This window comes from Gossypium raimondii, chromosome 10 (genome assembly GCF_025698545.1).
Source record: "Gossypium raimondii isolate GPD5lz chromosome 10, ASM2569854v1, whole genome shotgun sequence".
Classification (NCBI taxonomy): domain Eukaryota; kingdom Viridiplantae; phylum Streptophyta; class Magnoliopsida; order Malvales; family Malvaceae; genus Gossypium; species Gossypium raimondii.
This window is the reverse complement of record NC_068574.1, coordinates 59266148-59282029: the sequence shown is the minus strand read 5'-3', so window position 1 is coordinate 59282029 and position 15882 is coordinate 59266148. Positions and strand designations below refer to the sequence as shown.

Sequence of the window (15882 nt, the reverse complement as noted above, 5' to 3'; positions counted from 1 at the left end):
GACATCACATTAAGCAACCTCATATGAGGACTTAATTGAATATAAAATATAAATGGAATATTATTATTTAAATTTGAATTAATTAAGTTATTTGTTCAATGCTTAAAAGTTTATTACAAAAAGTCGATTAAGTTTTAACTGAATTGGCATGAGCATTATTGTTAATATAAGAGGACATGGGTTTGAATGTGTTGAATCGCATTATTCTCCTATTTATAGGTTAGGGAGGGGCTATAGATAGTTCTAAGTATTTAGTAAAAAAAATAAATATAATCCGAACTTATAATAAGATTACTGCAAAATTGCATTTAGTAAATCTCAAAATATATTTAATTATTTAAACCTTAATTTATTATAAATAAAAACAAAGTGAATGAATATCCAAACATACGAAAATTACACACCCATCACATCCCTACTATAAAAAGAGAAAGTGATGGCTTACCAAACGATACGTGCAATTAGGCTTACGAGTTTTGGTAAAATTTTGCTTTAGGTCCCGAAAAGAAATTGGCTTTTATGATTTGCACAATAAAATCATCATTTGTATCCAAGAAAGTCCTCTATGGACTATATTAGAAGAGAGTGTCATTTTGACACTTCACCTTAAAAGTTTTGTCGAATTGCTTTTTGTTAGATAAAAAATTGAATGAATTGGTAAAATGTTAACGTCATTGATATGGCAGCTCGTGTGACAATTCACACGTACTTCATTATTGACATTGATAATTTTTTAAAATTTTTTTATGATTTTTTATGAAGTACATGCCCAATGATGGTGGCCTTGCCCCCTTAGAAAGGAAAAGTTTTGTTTAAGTCCCTTTTAAACCATAAAATTGTAATTTAATGTCTTTTAGAAATTATAAAGTTCAAAACTTCCAATGGCAAAATTGCAATTTCACTCTCAATAAATTTATAATTTAATTTTGGCCACTCCAAAAAATTTCCTAGCTTCGCCCCTGTCCATAGGGGTGAGTAAAATCCGATTTGATTCGAAAAACTCGATAAAATATTCAAATTTTAAATTAAATAGTTCGAGTTAAATGAGTTATTTAGACCAACTTGAATAAAAAATCAAAATTTTCAATTTAAAATTAAATAAGAATTGCACAATTTAAGTTATCTGAAAATTCGAATAAAAAAAGGCAAAACTATTTCTAAAGTTAAAAATCAAAACTACGTTGTTTTAATAAATATTTACCCGTTAAGTTAAAAGATAAGACTATTATATTATTTATATAATTAAATAATCTCGTATTTTATCTACTGATTAAATAATAAATCTAAAATAATGGTTGGGATGGACGGTTATGGAAAGACACTCAGCTTACAGTCAACTGAAATAACATGGAATCAGCAGGCGGCGTGGTCCACGTTTAAAATAAAGTGTTCAGTCACGCGGCATGGGATCAAAACACGTAGACCCCACGTGGTCGCTTTCTATACTGTGCCCTACAAGATCATGAATCTTCATGCTACTTCTTCATACAGTCTTTTAATCAACCCAGGTGTCACAAGCTGGGTTGATCTGTGGTGGACGGCAGAAAGTGGCTTGGGTTAATGGTCCACCTCAATTACACGTTTACCACAAAAAAGAGAAAAAGTACTAAGCAAAAAGAAAACCATAATTTCTTTTAATGCTTATCCGTCATTGACGATATAAATTTCTTTTAATGCTTAATCTCAAGAGCCGCCATTAATGATAAGTTATGTTTTAGTTGAAATGATGAAATAGAAATATACGGTTTTTATTTTATTTTAGAAATAATATAAACCGGTTAAAATATACTTATAATAATATAAATTATTTTGTAAAAATATCTTTTTTTAAGGTTTGTACTTGTCGTTCTTAATAATGTTGTCTCTAAAGTTTAAATTTATATTTTCTCTTTGTGAGTGCAATGTATTACCGTAATATTTTTACTTGAATTAGTATTCGATTAACTCATTACGCCAATTTAATTAAAATTTGTATTATGGTAGACATAATAATAGCATTAGAAGAAAGTTTTCAAAAGTTTTAGCTACGAATGTTTCAAATATAAATTATTACAATTTAAATGATAGGAGAAGAACTAAATAAATGTAGTATAATCGTGTTAAATAGAGACGAACTTAAAAAATATTTTAAGAGGATCGTAGATGGATCATAAATTATTATGGGTAAGGTACAATTTTACCATTATAAAAATATATAAGTGCACATGTTTATTAATTTTTTTTAAACAATATCATTTTAGATTCTGATCATATCTGATCCTTTTGACACAATATTTAAAATTACCTATAGTCTGCGTTTCAGCGCACTAAAACCCACATTCTCCTGCATCGGTCCAATCGAGTTAAAACACAATCGGCATATGTATATTAAATTTAAGTGAAGTGATATGGTTTAATCTAATCTAGAGTTTGTCTGTTGGACAAATTTTTAATAATGATGATTTAACTTTTTGTGTGTGTGTTTAATTTGATTAAATTATTAAGTAACATGGATATTTAATTTAATAAATAATTCCCAAAAGTTTGGTGAAGTAGCCACTAACATGATAGTAGAAGAAAGTGTATTTTCTAATACAACGTGTGTTTATTTGACATTTGGTGTTTGTATTCATTCCATTGATTAAATTAATACTTAAAACTTTAAATATAAAATCCATAAAATGGTCAGACCATGCAGGTAATGGTTAAAATAATAGGGCATTAGATTATGTTATGTAATTTTACCTAAAATTATATTGTTTTTCATGCTTTGGTCATTAAAATAATAGGGCATTAGATTATGTTATGTAATTTTTACCTAAAATTATATTATTTTTCATGCTTTGGTCAACATTTGATTTTTTTTATATTAGTAGTTTATATATCTTAATTTAATAGGCAATGTTAAAAATTATCAAATATCTCGTTTTTTATTAAATTAATTTTTAATAAATTTTTTTGCATAAGCTCGGAACGAACGGAGATAGAATCAGACTGATTCCCTAAGTGCTTTTTTGGACGTTCTTCAATGTCCTGGCTATTCACGGAATGTGGGAAATAGATGAATAATCATCTGCTTCCGGAAGAAATTGAAGGATTTCTTGGGAATCCTACAAGATCCATTCGTTCTTTTTTTTCTCTAATAGATGGTCAGAACTTCATCTGGGTTCGAATCCTACTGAGAGGTCCACTAGAAATCAGAAATTGTTGAAGAAAGAATAAGATGTTTCTCTTGTCCCTTCTAGGCGATCAAAAAATAAAGAAATAGTTGATATGGTTCCGAAAGATGAACTGGGCAGTTCCAATAAGATTTCATTCTTGAACAAAAATGGAACCGAACTGGATCTAGTGTATTTTAAGGGATTTGCCTTTTCTATTGATTCCTACGGATTGAATTTTTTTTTGAATAAGCTCATTATAAGTTCTGATCATATCTGCCTTTTTGATACAATGTTTAGAACTACTCATAGTCCATCCCCAACCCATAAATAGGAGGATAATGTGCTTTAGCGCACTCGAACCCATGTCCTCATGTATTGGTAACAATACCCATGCCAATCGAGTTATAATTCAAGCGACATTTTTTAGTATTTTATTAAATATTTATTTATTAAATTATTTTTAGTATTTTAAAAAATATATATTTTACCTTAAAAAAAAAAGAAAATTTTATATTTCAAATTTGCTATTTGTTAATATTAATAAAGCTTAAATATGCATTTGGTCGGAAAACTTTGATGAGGATAGTGGATGAAAAGTATGTTTGGGTATTAAGTTATGATAAAAAAATAAAAATATAAGAATCAAATTGATAAAAGAAATCAAGTTCTTAGACTAAATGCATAATTGACCATATTAATATCTACCTATTGAAATTTAAACTTTTAATGGAGAGGTTAATTAAAGAAACACCAATTTAAAAAAAAAACAATTAGGGATTTAGGTATTTTTTTCTAAATTTAAGGAAATAGGTCAATTTTGGAGAGAGAAATAGAAAACACGTCTTGCAATGCTTCCTGCAAGACATGTTTTCTATTTTTTTTAAAATATATATTTTTGTTGGGTGTTGAAAATTTGGGGAGAAAATTTATTTGTGTTAGTGTTTGAGTTTGACATTGTGATAGTTTTAAGGTATGTTTAAGTTTACGGTGATGCGATAGTGCTTGGAGACCCACACATTTTATCTGTTAGTGGGGATAGAATCATCACTTTAGAATCCCATCGAATTGCAACTCAGGCTCTTAGTTCACGGTGGTTATATGGTCGTGGGTTAAAGTATAAGTCGGGCCCCCAGTAGATGGTGGTTATGCGGTCACGGGTTCAAGTTTTATAATACTGAAAGAAAATACTTTATAAACCTCATACATAAGTTTGAGATCATAATCATAGGGGGAAAAATGACTTTCAAATATAATCAACTTATTCTTTTTCTCCATCTCCACCAAAGGTAATATCCTTAACCTCATTGTCTATAATTTGTGACAGAATTGGGAGCAAGAAGGCTTTTAGGGGGAGGAGTGATTGCGATGGTGGAGAATAAGTTGAAACTCGAGTCGAGTCGAGTCGAGGTGGTAGTGGTTGTAGTTATTAATGAGTTCTTTAATCATACAAATCACATACAAAACAATACAAAAAATATTTTTTTCTTAAATTGTAAATAAGTATATTATTAATGTAAAATAGAATAGAACAACTTTTTTATTATATAATTGGAATAAGTAATTATGGATGGAAAAATTCAATATAATACAAATTAAAAGTTAATAAAGCAAATGATGATTTACATGACAAAAATTTAAATAAAATATTCATCGGCATTGCCGGCCCGAATGTGTGCCACAACTTGGTAGGTGTCGGTTACGAGAAGGATTTCGTTATAGTTGGAGTTTCAACTCCTCATATTCTTCATCTTTACTTCGACCTCCATGTTGATCTCCATCTTCATCTTCGTCTCCTTCTTCCGTGCTAGAGTGCATTTGGATCCTAGGTTCCCATCGTATATCGCCCGTTGTATTAATAGGTGGTTGCAAAAATGACCCACCTCTATAGAACAGTGATGTTGAGGGTGTTTGCAACACTACCAGTGGATAAGTGTATTGTGTCGCATAATCCGATTGCGAATAGAATGTTGGAATTGTCGGTAATGGTAGATACATCGGTGTTGTTTTCGGCATTGGCGTGTAATATGGTCCTGGGATGGTTGTAGTGCAAAAAATATACATAGAGAAGGTTTTAATGCATAGTATGATGGTGTATAATGTGGTGCTTGTGTAAAAAAAAAAACGGGGTAGTGAAAGCACAAAAAAAATATGAACCATATTGATCGGGAGGTTGCGCACCCATCGGTGCCTCATGTGGGGTTGGAGTTGATGATGATTCCATTGAGGCATGTACTCCCGACCTAGGATTCATGCAGGGTCATCTTGGCCTCCTACAACGATATTGTTTACTCCTTTCCTCCTCTAGAAGTCTAAACCATGTCATGTAATTCGGAGAGGTCGCCAAATCTGGTGGGGGAATTGGTTTGCGCATAGGTATGAAATCGTACCTATACTCTCAAATGTAGATATATTTGGCATGAAATTTCAGCCAATCTTCATTGGTTTTTCCCCGTAAGTCGATATTATGTTATTCATCGAGCTCCTGGGGTGATAGTGGATTAATTTGCTTAAACCTAAACTAGCACATCACTCGATTGAATTCGTGCATTTTGACAGTTTAACAACCTATCAATGACACTTTGACAAGCCAAATATTGCGATTGGCCAAAAATTCTGCCAGGATGCATTCTTGAATTCTTGGATCAGAGTATGACATCTATTCAAACTATAGTATGAAATTATAAATTTTATTATGGACCTAATATTAAATTTCAAATTCTTACGTAAATATTATATAATTTAAAATTCAAAAAACTAACCTCGGCTTCAAATCATTGATCTAACAATAACCGGATATCTTCGAGCTTGTCTGGTATACCTACATGACTCGTGTCATTCTTCCATCTATTTAAATAATATTCTATTCAAAAAATATAATAGTGAAAAAAATATTATGATACTTATATTATCAAATGAATTTTACCTTATTACGAGTAAGAATTCATAAGGGGTGTTTACTCGAGACATAAAAATGATAGCCAGTACCATGTACATGATTGAAGGAGTATGCAACCATCGATTTTAATTTTTTGTGATTTCATTGCTCAACACATCTCTTGGTACAGTGTCGCCAACACAGTTGATCCCCAACTGAGTCATCCCACTTCTTTCAAGTCGACTAGTTGTAGTAGCCACCTTAAATGTATTAGATTTCAAGATTTATCAGGCATTAGAAGCCTCTCTATTAACCTCAGGATGAATGCTCCTGCATATTGTTCTCTTTCAACGGCACTCATAGAGTTGTCGATATAATTGAAATTGTCTTCTAACCATTTCATCTCTATCAAACTACCACTAAACTTGTCCAATACATTTCCTAATAGTTGCTCGTAAATCGTGCTCCAATCGCCAATGCCCACTACCCACATAACGACTGTCTCATCCACTGGTAAATCAAGTTGTTATCCAATGTCCTCAAGTGTAATTGTACACTCACCGCACAGAAGATGGAATATGTGTGTCTTGGGTCTCCATCTTTTCACCAAAACACTGATAAGTGTGAGATCCAATTTAGTCCCCCCGAGCATACGAGACACGTGCAAGAATCCCGCCTCTTGCAAGTGTTGTTCAATAATACGCGGTGCCCTTTCACTTAAATTGTGTATGTACGTCTCCATAATATGATATTTAGTTTGATTATATAAACATAAAAAGATGATAAAATTAATAGCGTTAACAACTTAATAATTGAATTAGTTAAAATAAAAAAATTAATAATATTTTCTTAACATTTGCAATTGAATGTCGGAAATGTACTTACCATCTAAACGAATAAGTGACATTAACATTTTTAAAATTATAAAATTAAATAAAATCAAAGAAATTAGAAAATATAAAATTAAAACAAGAAGGATTTGAAAGAAATTAAATGAAAAATTAAGAACTAAATAATTAAAAAAATTTACAGATTAAAATTTGAATGCAAAGAATAGAAAATGAGTTAAGGGTCCTTTTGTTTACATGTAAAAGGTTTTACGGAAAATGTTTTTCGTATTTTCCTGTGTTTGTTTCACAAAAAACAGCTTGGTCAGCTGAAAATAACAATGAAAATATTTTACATAGATTTATCTAAACACCAAAAAATATTACTTTTTTCAAGAAAATAAATTATTTTTAGAAATCATTTTCCGGAAGCCATAAATAAACTAGTTGACATTAACTATTAGAGTGACCATTAGATGAAAACGCGTCTAAGATTTTCGGCGATATTCATGTGAAAAGGTGAAAGATTCATCAAACTCTATGTTAATTTCACTCAAGAAATAGAATTGCATCATTTCTAAAGGTTTGAATTTCCTCGTAATCCCCTGTAAATCCTCACCTGAGTTCATACACCAGTAACTAGTCCTTTAATTCCCACCTTAGCTATAAATCTCTCTTTAGCTCTCCTTTCTATTCTCATTTTCTTCAACCCCAAAAAGCAAAAATTTCAATCCCAATTCCCCTTTGCATGGCAAAGGAGTTGGTTTTTTTCTGGGTTTTTCTTGTTTTTTCATCAAACCCAGTTTTTTCTCACTTCATCTTCAATGGGTTTCATGATTCAGGCGACCAAATGAGCTTAAATGGAGTTGCAGGCATTACAAAGAGTGGGTTACTCCGTTTAACCAATATTACCCAAGATGCAATTGGCAGAGCTTTTTACTCATCTCCTTTTCAGTTCAAGAACTCCAGCAATGGCAAAGCTTTTTCTTTTTCAACAGCTTTTGCTTTCGCCATGGCTCCTGCGTACCCAACCCTTGGTGGCGGCCATGGCCTTGCTTTTGTTCTTTCTCCTTCAAAACAAATTGCAGGTTATCACAGTCAATATCTAGGCTTGCATAATCCAAGTGATCATCATGGGAATAATTCAAGTAACCATGTTTTTGCAGTAGAGTTTGATACTTGGAGAAATCTAGAGTTTGGTGATAAAGATGATAATCATGTTGGCGTTGATTTGAGTAGCATGCATTCAAATGCTTCAGCTACTGCTGGATATTTCCTTGAGAACTCAACAATGCAAAAGTTGAATCTCAATAGTGGGAAAGTGATTCAAGCTTGGATTGATTATGATTCAGCTATAAATCGATTAGAGGTTAAGCTTTCAACTTTATCTAAGAAACCCAAAAAATCAATCTTGTCCTTTGGTGTTGATCTCTCACCATTTCTCCATGATTCCATGTTTGTGGGGTTTTCAGCTTCAACAGGTAAGCTTGCAAGCTCTCACTACATCTTGGGATGGAGTTTTAACATGAGTGGAGAGGCTGAATCTTTGTCTTTACCTTCTTTACCTTCACTTCCAAGGCCTAAACAAAACTACACTGCCTTGATCCTATGTGTCATATTTCCAGCTGTTCTTTTAATGATATCACTTGCTTTCATCTCGTTTTACCTTGTTAGGAACATGAAGAATTTAGACATGATTGAGGCTAAGGACCTTGAGATTGGTCCTCAAAGGTTTTCTTATCAAGAACTCAAGAAAGCAACAAAGGGTTTCAAAGACAAAGAGCTACTTGGTTTTGGTGGATTTGGCAGAGTTTACAAAGGAACTCTGCCAACCACAAACACTCAAGTTGCTGTCAAACGAATCTCTCATGAATCAAAGCAAGGGATAAGAGAATTCCTGTCTGAGATTTATAGTATCGGTCGTCTTCGCCATAGAAATCTTGTTCAGTTTCTAGGATGGTGTCAATGCAGAGGTGATCTCTTATTAGTCTATGATTTTATGCCTTGTGGTAGCTTGGATAAGTACCTGTTTGATGAGCCAAAACAAGTTCTAAGTTGGGAACATAGGTTCAAGATCATCAAAGGTGTGGCTTCAGGTCTTTTGTATTTGCATGAAGAATGGGAACAAACTGTAATTCATAGAGACATCAAGGCAGGCAATATTCTGCTAGATTCTGAGCTAAATGGAAGACTTGGTGACTTTGGTTTAGCCAAGTTATATGACCACGGCTCGAACCCGGGCTCGACCACGGTGGTTGGCACATTTGGGTACTTGGCACCTGAGCTTCCAAGAACTGGTAAGCCTAGTACAAGTACTGATGTGTTTGCATTTGGTGCACTTTTGCTTGAAGTGGCATGTGGGAGGAGACCTATTGACCCAAAGGCATTGCCTGAGGAGCTGATCTTGGTGGAGTGGGTGTATGAGAAGTGGCAAAGTGGGGCAGTTCTTGAAGTTGTGGATTCAAAATTGAATGGCGACTTTGATGAGTGTGAGGCTATTCTTGTGATTAAACTGGGCTTGATGTGTTCCAATGAAGTGCCAGAGGCGAGGCCTACAATGAAGCAAGTTGTAAGGTACTTGGAGGGGGAAGTGGCACTGCCGAAACTGGTGCCATCACCTGGTGGATATGGTAGAAACGAGGGCAATCGAAGTGACAGTATCGCGTTCGAAGATTATGTGCATTCGTATCGAAATTCATCGTCCGCATGCTCATCGGCTTTTGAAAACCAGGACATAGATGTTGAAGCAGGTTTAACAACACATATCAATCTCAGCAGAGGAAATGGCAGATAGCCATTGAAGAGCAAGACAGAGTTCTTTGCCTTTTTAGGAATGTTTTTAGAGAAATGCTTTTTTTTCCTTCTCTTCAAGGATTGTTAAAAGGATTATATTTTTGTATTATGTTCAAAGAAATGTTTTGTAAAAAAGGGTAAAAACAAAAACTGTAATTACAATAGTGCTTGGACCTGTGATTACAATTTTAACTACGAAATAAATAAAAATACTTTCTTACAATATAACTAATGATTCAAGTCTTAGCACTAGTCTAACAGTTACCAATTTTGCAACCTCACCATTATACAAAAATTACATCACTCTCCCACTAGCTTATCCTTCGCAAGCTTAGTTTGTTTAGAAAAACAATGCACATATACACATCCCTCACATGAATAAAGTTGTGCTCTATAAAATGTGACTTTACTTGTTCCGCAAGTAACTTGACTTAATCATCAAGAAACTTCAAATCTTTAATTTTAATTTAATTGGTCTTTATTTATTGGGCTTTACTCATCCAAAATCATAAAAGATAAATAGTCAAATGCTTTTGTTCTAAAATTTAAAACTTAATTGGTCTAATTTTGGTTTTAAGTCCCTCCACAATGCTAAAACTTGAAATTTATTTTTCTCCTTTAATTTGACATAATTCCGTCCCTACTCTCTTTATTTTTTGAATTGCTAATTTTCAGTTATTTCATTAACACTTTCTGTTAATTCTATTTGAAAATCCAAGCATCATCATAAATTTACCCTTAATTCTTATAACTTTGGTTGCCTCCATATTTTTTCTTTTATAAATCAGTCCTCAATCTTTTATTTTTGTAGTTGAACAAGAAAAAAGCATTTAGTTTTTGTAAAATTGAACAAATTCCACAACAATTTAGTGGAATCCTAAACATTACACTAGACGCTGATATGACAACTCGTGTTTTATGTTGAAAATTTAAAATTATAAAAAAATTAAAAAAAATATTTTAATTTTAAACATTAAGCATATTTTAATTTCCCTAATTCGCTTGTGGAAACTAAAAACTCTTTACGTTCATTAATATTCAAAGCTAATAATTCCAATTGATTAAAAGTTTAACTTTAAAATGTTATTCCTTTAAATTATGTTCTTTCAATACCAATTAAGTACGTATATTACACTCTCATACAAACCTTTTCAACATTTAATCTTTATTTAAACATCGATCTCTCAAGTTAAAAGGCTTAATGCATATTTTAGTTCCTAAAATATATTGGACTTTTACCTTGGTTATTAAAGTTTTCTTATCCATTTCAGTCCCTAACATTATCAGATTTTTCTAGTTTAGTCCTTTGAACTCGACTAAAATATCTAACCAATCATATACTGCTACATGTCATACAATGATGTTACTGTGACATTGTCATCCGAAAAAAGCATTAAAATCTTTAAAAATGAAAAAGTACAAAAATTAAAAGAAGTTACAAAATTATTAAAATTGAAAAATTATAAAATTACAAAAAATTATATAAATAATTACTTAAATTACTAATTTTTTTAAAAAGTAGAAATTTTAATATTTTTAAAATTATATGAACCACATTTCCTAGAATATGAGTTTGTTGTCTCTTGGAAGGATATCACATATGATAATTAACTTACGATTCAAACAATCAAAATTTGGATTTTTACAAATTATTTAAATAAAAATAGTATTTATTATTTAAATGATAGTTCAATTTCTAGTAATGTGATTTATAAAATTTTAAAAATATTAAATATATTTTTAAAACTTTTAGTAAATTTTTATATTGTTTTTGTAAATTTTAAAGATTTTTAGGATTTTCGAATGATAACGTGGTAGCATATGATTGACTAAATATTCTAGTAATTAGTTTTAATGTCCAAAGGTCTAAATTGGAAATATCTAATAATATTAGAGACCGAAGTAAGCTAAGAAAACTTTAAAACTAATATATATTTATATATATATTTTAAAGACTAAATTGTGCATTAATCCAAATTTAAACATTTTTCTTAATCTCTATCTAGCAATTACAGAAAATAGAAAATTTAACAAATCTTTGCTACTAAGTAGACCACAATTGTTAATTTCTTTTTGAAAAATGAAATTCGTTCAATATTTTTTAAATTTGATTATGGGCTGAGTTTGGAGTACGAAAAATTAGTTTAAAATTTTATCTAAACTCAGCTCAGATTAAAAATGCTAAACTCGAACTCGATCTGACTCGCCCGTATTAAATTCTTTTAGATTATTTTTTATATAAAAATAAATTTAAACAATATAATACATTAAATACATTAAGAACATTAAAATAAATGTTTCACAACAAATTGAAAATACAGAAATCTTCATACTTAAATAACAATAAGATAGTTGCAGCTTAACAAACAAATGCCTCTAAAATAGTAGCAAAATTAACAATAAAACAATAGTTATACAATATCCAAACAATAACAACAAAATAGTAACAATATAATAACGAAATGGTAGTAAAACAGTAGCAAAACAATAACAAAATAACTGATTTGGGCCAAACCCAAACCAAAAAATTCTACCCGAGGCATGACTCATTTAAAAAATAGATATTATTTTTTGTCTAAACTCTTTTTTGAGCTTATATTTTTATCCAAACACTCTCACATTTTTTCCACAAGTATTCCTATCTAAAGTTTTCAGCAAAACCTCTCAAGTTTCCTAGTTTAACAAGAAGTACCTTTTGTAGACGAAGAAAACCTCGAGCCAGAGCAAGTGGAAAGACATATTCTAGATTTGGGCATTCTTTTATCTCCATATTTTTCAAGTTCGGCAAATAAAGTGTGTTGGATTCAGCATTACTTTCCACCTCCATGAAAACTTTTTTCAGTTCATTACAACCAACTATCTTGAGTTCTTCCAGTACTATTAGGCTTCGAACAATGGATATTGAGAAGAGAGATTCCAATTTCTCCTAGCTTATTATTTCTAAAACCTTTAGACATTCGAGGTCGACACAATGGGTGGGGCTTTTTACTATCCATCTCAAGTCTGGTAAAGACGATAACTCCAAAAGCTCCAAATTTGAGAGTAGTGGTGCTGCGTTATTTGCTTCATCAACTCGGAATATCTCAGACATGCAGGCGAATTAACACTCAATTATTTGAGACCCATCATTGTTTTTGATGTATCAACCAAGCATTCAGGACCCTCTCAATTGAGAATTTTAAGGGAAATTAATTCATCTAGAATTTTAAGGCTGATACTTGTGTTACGAGGTTAGAACTTAAATCTAGCAAACCGTGCGACCTTAAGCTGATTTGAGGTAATTTTTTTGCTTCAAATTTGACTAAGTCAACTTAACTATAAAAGATGAGAGTTTTTAACTTAAGAATTCTTTAACCAAAGAAAGCAATTCAACTAATGTTTGAGTAAATGTTCTCAATATATTTTTTAACTCAAAAAATAAAGTGAGAAATGTCTCTATTTATGGTTGAGTTTTCCCAAATCCAACGGTACAAATTAAATTATATTAACAGTTGAGATTAATGCCTATTACAAATGAGAATCTTAAGATATTTAAACTTTATACAATCTTATCACCCTAAGATTTACACTAATTATCATGATAACTCTAGTTTTACAGGAGTGTTCTACTAGGCCACCAAGATTTCAAATAGATGAACTTGTCCATATATTTCATAAGTGGAGTCAGTTCAAATGGGTCGAATGAGTCCTATGTCATCAATTGACCTCCGTGAGATGCTTTCCGTGACTTCCACGGGACACTTTTCATGACACTTGCATAACTTTCCAAAACAAGCGTATCTTTTCTACTTAAAACTCTCCAATTTAGTGAATGCAGAGGTTGGCTCATTCCCTGTTGTGGTATCAACCAAGCATTTAATATCCTTGCAATGGTTAAGTTCAAGGGAAGTTAATCCATTTAGTCCTCCATTTGCATCTTGAACCAGATTATAATCCTCAATTGCTTCAGATAGTTGAAGATGTTTTAAGTTATGGAACGAGTCCTTGAATGTTAATAACCGAACCTTCTGATTATAATTCATCGCATAATAAATAAAAATAAATTATATATACTAATACTACTATTCTATGGATTAATTGATGATATACATGCTTTAGAGCAAACATAGTTACTTCCTTTGAATTCTTGTGCAATGATTACAGTATGTCTGTTTATATACTTATTATGTGTAAATAAAACCTAACAGTTCATGCATCTTGCTTGGTAGGCAGCTTTGAAAACATTACATGTATAAAACTTAACTAAACCAGGCACAGATTCAATTAAATACCTAGGAAAGGAGAAAAAGAAAGCACCTTGAGGATAGCCTTCTCAACTTTTAAATGAACAAATGAATCAGTTAATAGAGGGCAGGCCGACACTGAAAACTCCGTCAATGGTTTCGGAAACTGCACGGGTCGGGGCGCGTCCCTTCCTTCATTGCATCTGACCACTTGCTTCAATTGAGGGCAATCATGAATAGGAAGATTTTCAAGCTCCGGAAGCTCTTGTGGCACCATCAAAGCCGGAAAAATATACTCCAAACCATCACACTTTACTATGTAGAGTTCTCGTAACTTTGGGAAACACTAAGAATCATGAGGATCGACGCTCGATGATATTTCTCCTTCATCATCTTCCAATTCTGTGACAATTTGCTTCAATCCATGACAGTAAGATATCTCAAGGATTTCTAAGAGCATCAAACTTTAAGCAAGACAAAGTGGAAAGAGTGAGTTCAAACTTGGGCAATTATCTTATCCTCAGTTCAACTAAACCTTCCTTTCTTGGCCTTTGGCCCAAGTTAAATAGATTATCCGGGGTCGTTTAAGGAGGAAGACTAATTAATAGAATTGATCCCGTTAATGGTTCATTTTACGTTTCTTGCGATATTTTTGATTAATTTATTTATATAACTTCAAAGTTATTTTTTAGCATTAATTTTTATGTTCTTTTGTAGCTGTTTAACTGCCTTTTTGGATTAATGAATTTCATCATTCATTCAAAAATTTAATTTGCAAATATTTTATTTCAATTTAATTATATCAATATATAAATATTGATATAAAAATATATTTTATTATTTTAAAATCAAACCTCGATCCATCGATTTATGAACACCTTTAATTTTTACTAGTGAGGAGATATATGAGTTAAATCAATAAGACATTAATGTTTGTTTGTATCTATATTATATATAAAATAGCTTAGTGAGTTGGTGTCATGAGTGAACGCGATACCAATTTAGTTGTGAAATATTAAAACACCCTTACTTTTAAAGGCAATTAATATTATTATAAATATATTTTATCTTTCAATACTTTTGTACGAAATCTTAAATAAAACAACTGAAAAATATTATTTAAAATTAAACAGAAGACCAACAATTTCAAATTGAAATCTCTTACAACTACACCAATAATCATTTGTTAAAATAATTTATTATTTTTCTAATATAAAATATTTTTATTCACCCATATCGTTTATACCCAATGTATCCGGTAAAAGAAAAACAGATTTTAACTTATAAGCAGTTCTTGAAGCTGTGGATCCAAAATTGAATGGTGAATTTGTTGTGCCTGAGGCAGTTCTTTTGATCAAACTCGGGTTGATGTGTTCCAACGATGAGCCCGAGGAAAGACCTAGCTGGTGGGGGGAGTGGCACCACCACAACCAGTGTCATCACCTGGTGGACATGGTGGCAAACCTCATCATTTGAAATTTTCGTCCAAAACAATGTTCTGCAAATTTTCAGAATAACTAATATCGTATAATCAACTGTTTAGGCCTTTTTTTTTTTCGCATTTTTTAACCTAAATCACATCAGAATCATTGCTGAGAATGAATAGTTATTGAGAATGCTAACGGGAAATTTGCCAACTTTTCTTTCTTTTTTATTTTTCAAACTAGCTATGAGACCCCATTAAAGTGTCTCTTGTCAAAGTATTTATGGGACATAAAGTGAAAGAATCTTATGCTCAAAAGCAACAATAGTAACGTGGAGATCACATGATTGGTACATTTGAAATCAAACTCTATATCTTTTGTAGTGAGAATTATGATATACATTGACCCCCCCCCCCCACTATCTCATGTTGGAAAAAAAGAAAGTGTATGATAATTAACAGCTTTTTAAATATATAATCATCATTTATGTGATCAAAAAACTCTTGATTATGCTTTGATTTGCATAAGTTTCAAGCTCTTGGGAAGGAGTGGCAATCATGATTTATTATGTTACTCGAATTCCACAGATTGTTTATGTGA

At 31.6% G+C, this 15882-nt stretch overlaps 1 protein-coding gene across 2 annotated transcripts; it reads left to right on the top strand.

Annotated features, from left to right (window-relative positions):
- Nucleotides 1–7336: 7336 nt before the first annotated feature.
- On the top strand, nt 7337–9863 carry LOC105777422 (L-type lectin-domain containing receptor kinase S.4). Of its 2 annotated transcripts, none has more exons than XM_012600685.2 (2): nt 7337–7361; nt 7685–9863. In XM_012600685.2, exon 2 carries the CDS (start codon nt 7693–7695, stop codon nt 9634–9636), a length of 1944 nt encoding a protein of 647 aa, XP_012456139.1. In that variant the 5' UTR covers nt 7337–7361; nt 7685–7692; the 3' UTR covers nt 9637–9863. The 2 variants fall into 2 exon arrangements, with proteins under 2 accessions (XP_012456139.1, XP_012456138.1); XM_012600684.2 differs by lacking the exon at nt 7337–7361 and adding an exon at nt 7402–7425.
- Nucleotides 9864–15882: the final 6019 nt, after the last annotated feature.

What these genes read in the sequence shown, in the direction of transcription:
- LOC105777422 (XM_012600685.2), top strand. Translation starts at nt 7,693, where the DNA reads ATGAGCTTAAATGGAGTTGCAGGCATTACAAAGAGTGGGTTACTCCGT.